At 51.5% G+C, this 9,457-nt stretch overlaps 1 protein-coding gene across 1 annotated transcript; it reads left to right on the top strand.

Moving 5' to 3' along the window:
• Window positions 1-730: 730 nt before the first annotated feature.
• Window positions 731-9,070, top strand: ALDH2 (aldehyde dehydrogenase 2 family member). Its single transcript, XM_048323203.1, has 13 exons — window positions 731-892; window positions 1,972-2,076; window positions 3,103-3,243; window positions 3,477-3,556; window positions 3,899-4,010; window positions 4,439-4,567; window positions 5,012-5,125; window positions 5,471-5,573; window positions 6,230-6,414; window positions 6,708-6,872; window positions 7,142-7,299; window positions 8,037-8,151; window positions 8,447-9,070. Exons 1-13 carry the CDS (start codon window positions 770-772, stop codon window positions 8,477-8,479), a joined length of 1,563 nt encoding a protein of 520 aa, XP_048179160.1. The 5' UTR covers window positions 731-769; the 3' UTR covers window positions 8,480-9,070.
• Window positions 9,071-9,457: the final 387 nt, after the last annotated feature.

Here is a 9,457-nt window from a genome sequence, read left to right as displayed (position 1 = left end):
ACCCGAGCGCTCCTCTGTTCCCTGCACGTGAATCTGCACTTGGATACACTGAAGTTGCACAATGCATCTAAAACAAACCAGAAAAGAAGCCCTTTAGCCATTGATGGGAGCGATTTCACAAAGCCTCTCATTTGCATTCACCGAGAAGCTCCCTGTTGTGAAAGCACTTCCCTGGCTTGGTTCCACTGCCCCTACACACGGGAGGGTTTTTTGGATGCCTGGCTGGACGGTAATGGTGGCACGTCCATGGAACCGAGGGTCTACGTCCCCAAATTCTCCCTCATCACCTTCCTTCAAAAGTAACCAGCTCAGCGGAGGTGTTTCTGTATTTTTTTTCCTCTTTTTTCCTAGTTCTTGCCTGCAATTAGGCACGAAATTCTCTGGGTATGGACGGGGAGAGGGCAGAGACGGGATAGGGACAAGGACAGGGACAGTTAGTGCCGGTGCTGGACACGGATGAGGCACCCCCGCTGCACTAAGCCAAGCCTGACTTGAGCTGAACTGGGCTGAACCGACCCGAACGGGACCGTGCTGAGCAGAGCTGAGCTGAGCTGAGCCAGCACCGCCCGAACCGAGCTGGATCGAGCCTATTCCATCCGAACCAAGGACGCCAGGCTGGTTCTCCCCGTGCTGCGCTGCTGAGAGCAGCAGCGAGCCGGGCCAAACCGAGCCGAGGTGGGCGGTGCCGAGCGGTGCCGGGGCGGGGCGGGGGGAGCGGAGCGGGGCTGTCCCGAGTTGCGGGGCCCGGCCCGGCCCAGCTGAGCTCAGCATGCTGCGGGCGGTGGTGCGCGGCTCCCGGCTCTGCCCGGACCTGCTCCGGGCTCCCTTCTCGGCCGCCGCTGCCTCCCCCATCCCGGCGCCCAACCCGCGCCCCGACATCGCCTATAACAAGGTAGGGCCGCGCTGGGAGCCCAGGCCAGCCGGGCTGGGCAGGGGTGTCTGGGGCTTCCGTGTCCGCCGATCGAGCCCGGTGCGGGGCTGGGCCAGCCCGGGGTGACGCTGAACCCGGAGCGCCGGAGCAGCCGGGGATTCGGGCCCAAAGCCTTGGAAAAGAGCAGCCTTGGGTGCAGCCGCAGATGCGGGGCACAGGGCATGAGTCCCACCGCCACCGGGCTCTGTCCCCGTGCCCGCGGTGGGCTCGGCAACCCCGCATCGGTGCGAACGACCTATGGAGAAAACTCTGAGAAAGGGCACGGGAAGGGAGGGGAAGGTACTTGGCTGGTTATCTGCAGAGATTAGACCCTTGCTCCAGGAAAATCCTGTGGGATCACCTGTGCGAGGTGCTGGTGGAAGGCAGCACTCCAAGGCACCCGGCCAATCCTTCCCCGGTGGCCATGCCCAGGCCGTTGGCGGTTGTCTGAGCGTTCAGCAAGTTCTTGGCGAGCACCACGATCTTTGCACTCCCACTCCCTTGCCATCGACCTGGGAAAAAAAAAAATACCTTTAGAAAGAAGGAGTTGGTAAAAACCTGCTGTTAACACCTGGTTCTGGTGCATGGGGAGCCTAAAATCGGTTAATCTGGTTATAATAGAATTGTTTAGGTTGGAAAAGACCCTTAAGGCTCATAAGTCCATAAGAAATGCTGCAAAAGCTCTTGTGCTCTGGGCAAAATCAACTCACTTGTCCATGCCTAAAGCATTTTCTCACTTCTCAGTCTCCTGAGCTCCCCAGTGTCCCCGCACAGCTCCAGCCAGGCTTCCAGCTTTTGCAAGGACCTACCAAGATGGGAACCTCTTCCAATTCATGTGCTGTTTGCTGAGCTGTGAATTCCTTTACTCACTGGAGGCTCTGTTATGTGCTTTTAGGCTAAAGTATCTCCTTCATATCGCTGCAGGTTTGGAGCCCACACAAGTCAAGTTAAGCCCTTTTAATTAACCAGGCTCCTCAGATGCCATCAAAGAACCAAAGCTCCCCCTGATCTCCCTGGGATCTGGCTCGAAGGCTCAGCCCTGCTTGGCTTTTTGCTTGCAGATTTTCATAAATAACGAATGGCACGATGCAGTCAGCAAGAAAACCTTCCCTTCCATCAACCCAGCCACAGGAGAAGTCATCTGCCAGGTGGCTGAGGGCGATAAGGTAAATGTTGTTGGGATGAGATGGGTTTGTTTTCCATGGGAGCAGGTCCAGAGGGGTTGCAGAGGAAGACACCACTCCACCTCTCACCTGGGCAGCTCCAGGAGAGCCATGTTTGCAGCAGTGTCTGATCTATGCAAATACCACATCAAGTGCTGCTCCTGTTCTTCCTTGACTACTGCTTTTTTAAAAAAAGAAATGGTGGGGAATAAAGTCATGTCATCATCCCCTGCCTTATGCAAGGCCCTGCTGGGAGCTGGTGGCAGAGCTGAGGTGGTGTTTCCCAGCAATTTTGGGTTTTTCCTGCAGTCTGGAAACTTGTGTGTGTTCCCCAAGGGAGGAGTGAGTGAGGAAAACCCTTTGTTGTTTGCCTCTCTGTGGCAGCCTGGCTTGTCCTGGCAAGACCATTGCAGCAAGCCAGGACAGAGAACCAAGTAGGAACCAGCAAATGCCTCGACAGGACAAAAATCATGGATCAGAGACAGCTGATCAAGGAAAAAACCCTTTTAGATTGGATTCTGAAAAAGTGCCAAAAGCAGACTTCCAGAGCTTTTCCCATGCCTTGTTCTAGGATGCAAATATTAACCCAGCAGGTGGCATGGCAGAAATAACCTGATGATATTTGCACTCCGTGTAGCTGAAATAACAGAGGGTGAGCACAGGCAGAGGTTGTGGCTGCACAGCTGTTGCATCCATCTGGTCCACTGCCACTCCTGCTCCTTGCTCCTCACGGATGCAGCCTGGGTGGGAAAGCTGTGTCTGGTGCAGCGCAGTGTTTGTGCTGAGGATGGTGCTCAAGGGGAAAATGGCCCAGGGGCTGTACCCGTGTGCTCCCCTGCCCTGGGATCGAGGAGTGCCTTGCAGTGGGGCAGCTGCCAAAAGCCTGGCAGGAGCAGCCTCTTGTGCTGTTTGGCTGGAGGCTGTTTTCTCCTGGGGAGCAGGGAGAGCTTTTGTTGTTTGCAGAGAGGGAGTGGGGCCTGGTTACTCCTTTCTCACCCTTTCTCACCCTTTGCCTGGGCTCCCCCGCAGGCAGATGTGGACAAAGCCGTCAAGGCAGCCAAGGCAGCATTCCAGCTGGGCTCTCCCTGGAGGAGGATGGACGCATCTCACCGGGGCAAGCTGCTGAACCGTCTGGCTGACCTGATCGAGAGGGACCGTGCCTACCTGGCTGTGAGTGCTGCGCTCTGCCGCAATGCAGGGACTGGAAATCACGGAGGGTTGTGTCCATTGGGTGGGCTGGGGGCTTCATCCACAGCTCAGGCTGGGGGACAGACTTACAAAGGCGGGGGGAAGAACTTTTGGGAGGCCAACACGCCGGACAGATCCAGCAAACTGAGAACTGACTCAAAGCTGTGCTTGTGACTTCCCCCCGGCTCTTCAGGAAACCTTGCTGTCTTTTGCAGGCACTGGAAACTCTGGATAACGGCAAACCCTATGCCATCTCCTACCTGGTGGATTTGGACATGGTGGTCAAATGTCTCAGGTAGGTTTGGAGGCCACAGGTGCTGTGGGATCTGGATCTGACTGATCTGGTTTCATATCAGACACTTTGGGTTTACTTTTTGCTGTAATTCCTCTGAGTTCCCAAAGTCACACAAAGGGTGGTGATCTGTTACAGCACAGAAATGACAATGAGAGACACAAATATTTCTATTTACTGTCCATTCTTAAAATCACCTGTTTGGGAAATACCTGCATTGGGTTGTGTTTTCTGAAGTGACTGAAAAAGAGAAGAAAGCAAATAGCTGGAGGAAGTCTCTCTTATCTTCTGTTGGCAGCAGACTTGTTATTTTAATTCCAATGACCAAATTGTTACTGTTTCCAGATACTTTGCAGGCTGGTCAGATAAATTCCATGGCAAAACCATCCCGTTAGATGGAGACTTCTTCTGCTACACAAGACATGAGCCAGTGGGAGTTTGTGGACAGATCATCCCGGTGAGTAAAATGTAACAGCAGTTCCTGCAGCGTTGCAAGAATTCAGTGTTACAGTGTAAGTTCCCCTCTGTTGCTAACCACTGCTTCCTCCCAGGGGTAAACAAAGTCGGGCTTGCACCAGCTGGGAGGGCTCTTACTTCACTCTGGGAGTACAGAACTGCCTGTTCATTTCATGGGCTCTGAGCAAGGTTTACTTTGTATCTGCTGATTAAAAAAAAAGGGGGCTTTAACCCCATTTATAGGAATTACCTGTCTCAGAACCACAATTAAGTTTAAACTACTACCTAGAATTAACCCCAAAATTCTGTGTGATGAGGAAAGATCCAAGGCTCTTCCCTAAGTGCTGATTTGAGTGGAGCTCACTGGTTAATTACTGATTAATCAGAAACTTTCACGTTCACGCCAGCAAATCCCTCCTTGTTTTTCAGTGGAACTTCCCACTGTTGATGCAAGCCTGGAAACTGGGGCCTGCCCTGGCCACTGGGAATGTGGTTGTGATGAAAGTGGCAGAGCAAACCCCCCTGAGCGCTCTCTACGTGGCCAATCTGATCAAAGAGGTGAGGACAAGGCCAGGATTCCATCACCACTGGAGACAGGAGCAGGGAAGGGCTGTCTGCAGGAAGGACGGGTTGTCCTGGGTCTCTCAGCAGCTGATTTAGCAAAAAACCCCCTTGTTCATATAAATGCATATGCAGACCATGTAACTCTTGATTAGGGAAGGACTCTTTGAGGTTTGATTAGATAATGAACTTCAGGGTGATCAGAAAGTGAACATACATCTGTATTTATATCTATATCTGTATATACACCTTCAAATTGTGCTCGGGATATGGGGTGGGAAGAGCAGTTATGTCCCGGTTATTGCAAACAGCATTAAAATAAAGCCCTGGGAAATCAAAGGAGTAAAGGCTGCTGCTGGTGGGGGCACAAACAGAGGAGGGGAGGGGAAGCCTTGGAGTGTAAAAGGAATAACCTTGCTGTGTCCTGCTGGGAATTGCCAGGCTGGATTCCCTCCGGGCGTGGTGAACATCATCCCTGGCTATGGGCCCACGGCAGGGGCTGCCATCTCCTCCCACATGGACATTGATAAGGTGGCCTTCACCGGCTCCACAGAGGTAAGGGAGCACCTGAACCTTCAGCCCTTGGGACCACGGAGTATCTCATTGCTGGAGAAAATACTGGAGGTGCTTTGCCTTCTACACCTCATTTAAGGCTGATTCCAGGGTTTGATGTGTATTTTTGCATTACATAAGACTCTTTTGTTCTGATTTGAATATTTAGAATATTTCCTATTGTTTCCCTTGAGCTGCTTCTTACTGGGGGTGAAACTCTAGGCAGACTTAAAGCCCTGACAATGAGGGGATTAACACTGAAGTGCTGACTGAGATGTAAACCCAGAGCCCTGCCAGGCCTTGCTGATGTGGGAGTTAATTGCAACACCTGCTCTGCTCTCCCTGCAGGTTGGACACCTGATCCAAAAGGCTGCAGCAGAGAGTAACCTCAAGAGGGTGACCCTGGAGCTTGGAGGGAAGAGCCCAAATATAATCATGTCTGATGCAGACAGTGAGTACCTGCTGTGCAATGTTTAATCTGTGCCTTTTACCTTGGCCACTTCCAAGCAGAGCTGGAGGGGAAAGGAAAGGGAAGGAAAACTCTCCTGTGTTGTGTGAGGCTCCAGCCCGGACACCACCACTCTGTGCCTCCTGCTGTAGCTGCTGCATTTGTGTATCAGTGCTTCTCCACTCCCACATCTTTTCCCAGTGCTGGGAAGTTCAGTTACCAACAAACAATGATTGTTTCAGTATCTTCCTCCAGTCCTCCCTCCAATTTTGTTTTCATTTCTCTTGGAGCACACCACTCTTTTCTTCTCTTACGAAGTCCTGCTTCCCTCATCCCTTGGGTATAAACTCATTTTTGGTCTTGATGAGCCAACACATGGCCTTTTATATGGCAGTTAAGTAAGGAAGAAAATTTGTCCTTAATACCCGATAATTTCCAATGAGAACTGTAATCTGCCTCAGATAATTTTCTCTAGTCTGGATTGCTTTAATAGACCCTCATAAGAATTAAGTCTGTAACTCCTGCCCTACTAACCCATGGCGAATGCTGTCAGCTGAAGGGACTTCGTATCCCCAGCAGTCTCTGTGATAATTGTCCTAAAGAAGTCCTGGACTCTGGTTGGGTTTATCTGCTTATTTGTTTTCTCTCCCCCATCCTAGTGGACTGGGCTGTGGATCAAGCCCACTTTGCCCTGTTCTTCAACCAAGGACAGTGCTGCTGTGCTGGGTCCAGGACATACGTGCAGGAGGACATTTACAATGAGTTTGTGGAGAGGAGCGTGGAGAAGGCCAAGGCCAGGGTGGTTGGAAACCCCTTTGACTTCAAAACTGAGCAGGGGCCTCAGGTAAGAGCAGGAAACACCCTGAGCTGTTATCTCATGAAATAATCCCAGTCTTGGGTCATTGCGTAGATTAGAAGGGAAATATCCTTTGGTCTATTGATTAACCTCATTTGAACTGTGCCCATTATCTCCTCACTGGTGCAGGAGGGAGGAGTTAATTAACCATTCGGATGACTTGAAAACTTGCTGCTGACATTTAAAAATGATCATTTCCCTTTGGAGCTGGCTTGGCAGCCTGTTGAAATAAGGAATCTTTTTCCAAGTGGAGCTGACGTGTGTCCCCTCCTGGCTCTCAGGTGGATGAGGAGCAGTTCAAGAAGATCCTGGGCTACATCAGCACTGGGCAGCGGGAGGGAGCCAAGCTGCTGTGTGGTGGCAACGCCGCTGCAGACAGGGGCTACTTCATCCAGCCCACAGTCTTTGGGGACGTGCAGGACAACATGACCATTGCCAGGGAGGAGGTGAGTCCTGCAGCACCCCCTGTCCAGCCCCTTCCCACCTCTTGATGTAAAAACCCCCAGGTTTACAAGCACTGGCTGTTCATGAGCTGTGGAACCCGAGGTTTCTCCGTGTTACGTGATCTTCCCTTCTGGTTACATCCTGGGCCCTTTGTTAACAGGGGCAGTGACGCTGAATTTCGTGTCCTGTGCGACTTTCAGCCCCACATCACCCGTGGCCTCCCTGTGATCCATTTACACAGATTTTCCCACGCTCTGCTTGGGTTTTGCAGATATTTGGGCCAGTCATGCAGATCCTGAAATTCAAAACCATTGAGGAGGTCATTGAGAGAGCCAACGACTCCAAGTATGGCCTGGCAGCCGCAGTGTTCACCAAGGACCTGGACAAAGCCAACTTTGTGTCACAGAGCCTGCGGGCTGGGACAGTCTGGTGAGCCTGAACTGCCTCCCTGCCTCCCCCCACAGCTGCTGGAAGCTTCCCTGGGTGCTGCCGTGGCTCATTGGGATTGCTCTTTGATAGCCTGTCTGTCCTTTGGGTCTAATTTTACGTGTACTTTGCTCAGAGTAATGTCAGACCTTCAGGTATAATGGGAACTTAGGTGGTTTTTATATTTATTTATTTATTTATTTATTTAGGGTGGAGCATCTCTCCTATGAGAGTGGTTATCTGGGAGTGCTCAGCCTGGAGAAGGCTCCAAGGAGACCTTAAAGCCTCCTCCAGTGCCTAAAGGGGCTCCAGGAGAGCTGGAGAGGGACTTGGGACAAGGGATGGAGTGACAGGCCAAGGGGGAATGGCTTCCCACTGCCAGAGGGCAGCGTTAGATGGGATATTGGGGAGAAATTCCTCCCTGTGAGGGTGGTGAGGCCCTGGCACAGGTTGCCCAGAGGAGCTGTGGCTGCCCCATCCCTGGAAGTTGCAGCTGAGAGTGGCAACCTGGACACTTGGCCCTGGAATAGTGAGAGATGGGGGTGGATTCCGTGATGTCCTGTGTCCTGCCTGATAAATTCCAGCGCTGATTGGTTCTGTTGGCTGAGGGAATTGACAGATAAGGGGATCCTGCCCAGAAATTCCACCCTCCCTCTGCTGTGAACAGCTCAGATATCCCATGTGCTGCCAGAGGGCTCTTCCCTGAGCTACAGGTGTTTCATCCTTGCTTTCCATTCCAGGATAAACTGCTATGATGTGTTTGGTGCCCAGGCCCCCTTTGGTGGCTACAAAGCCTCAGGGAACGGGCGGGAGCTGGGAGAGTACGGCCTGGAGGCCTATGTGGAGGTGAAAAACGTGAGTATCCCTGGATCCATGGCCTTCCCAACCCGCTGGGGTAGCTCCAGATTGTCTTTGTGCCTTTGCTGGTGTGGGCTAGGCTCAGAGTTGAAACCAAACTGAGGCAAAACTGTGACCCAAACCGTGAGCTTCCCCCTCTCCTTGAGCCTTCCCAGTCTCCAAACCTGTCCCTGACTGGGATACACTGGGTTTTCTCCTCCCTCTCACCCTTTCTGTGAATACTCCTGAGAACTCTCCAGAAAAATCCCAAATAACTTTGTGACTTTTCTTTACTTTTTTTTTCCCCCTCTAGGTGACAATCAAAATCCCACAGAAAAACTCCTAAAAGGACAGCAGCCTTCTCCACGAATTTGGAAATAATTATGCAGCTTCATGGCACACAAAGGAAAGCTCTTCTCAACACACAAAATTTAGTATGCAAAAATATGTAACTCTGCATTAAGAGGTATTTTTTAGGTGTTTAAAGGAGCTTTTGTTAAGAACAAAAAAAAGCAAACTACTTGGCTTTATCTTTTTAAAATGCCAAATACAGTTGGTTGAGCATTAACAAGATGGGTGGTTACTTTGGGTACATTTTGGGTATGTATTATATGGGTGCAATCACTCATAGGAGAGGGATGTGATCTTTCCATCTCTCTCTGATAAACAAGCTTATTTTTCCTGAGAAATCATTTACATGCTCGTTTCGTCTAGGAGGGTTTATACCATAGAAAATAACAATTATGTGTTGGCTTCCAGAACTAGGTCCGTAACCCTTGTCCTATAAACTGTGTTTCTCTTCTGTGAGCAAAGTGAACTGAGTTCAGTGTGTACCTGGGCCAGGAAGCAGAGTGAAATCTGTGAGGAAAAAGTGGTTTTTTTTGTTCTGTCCTGCTCCTTGTAGCCACTCCAAATAAACATTTCTCGTCTCAGTGCAGTCAACCCTACCTTTGTTGGAGGTTTGTGCCAAGCGCACACAAATCCTTGCACCTATAATTTTTAAGGATTTTCGCTGACTTTCTGCCCTGCCCCCTGTCGTTGTGTTGTCTTAATTTTACAGGCAAAACTACAGCTGGTACCTGGCCCCAGCGCGGCTGGAGGTGTGAGGGGCGTCTGAGCCTGAGTGAGGGAGGTGCGCCCTGGGAGACACGCCCAAGGTGTGATTGCTGGGGAAGACGGTTCATGCCCGGCCGGAGGAGGGCACAGAGCGGGTTCTGAGGCGCCTTCTCGCCGCTCCCCCTCACGGCCCCAAGCGCAGCCACCGCCCCTCAGGCGGGCGGGCGCCCGAAATCTCGCGAGAGTTCGAGCCATCCGGTCCATCAGA

Source organism: Corvus hawaiiensis, chromosome 18 (genome assembly GCF_020740725.1).
Source record: "Corvus hawaiiensis isolate bCorHaw1 chromosome 18, bCorHaw1.pri.cur, whole genome shotgun sequence".
Classification (NCBI taxonomy): Eukaryota; Metazoa; Chordata; class Aves; order Passeriformes; family Corvidae; genus Corvus; species Corvus hawaiiensis.
Note: the sequence above shows the minus strand (reverse complement) of the source record. Positions and strands in the feature narration are given on the sequence as shown.

Coding starts and splice junctions, on each gene's coding strand:
- ALDH2 (XM_048323203.1), top strand. CDS start 770: ATGCTGCGGGCGGTGGTGCGCGGCTCCCGGCTCTGCCCGGACCTGCTC. Junction 3,244..3,476: donor GGGACCGTGCCTACCTGGCT/GTGAGTGCTGCG, acceptor TGTCTTTTGCAG/GCACTGGAAACTCTGGATAA. Junction 4,568..5,011: donor TGGCCAATCTGATCAAAGAG/GTGAGGACAAGG, acceptor GGGAATTGCCAG/GCTGGATTCCCTCCGGGCGT.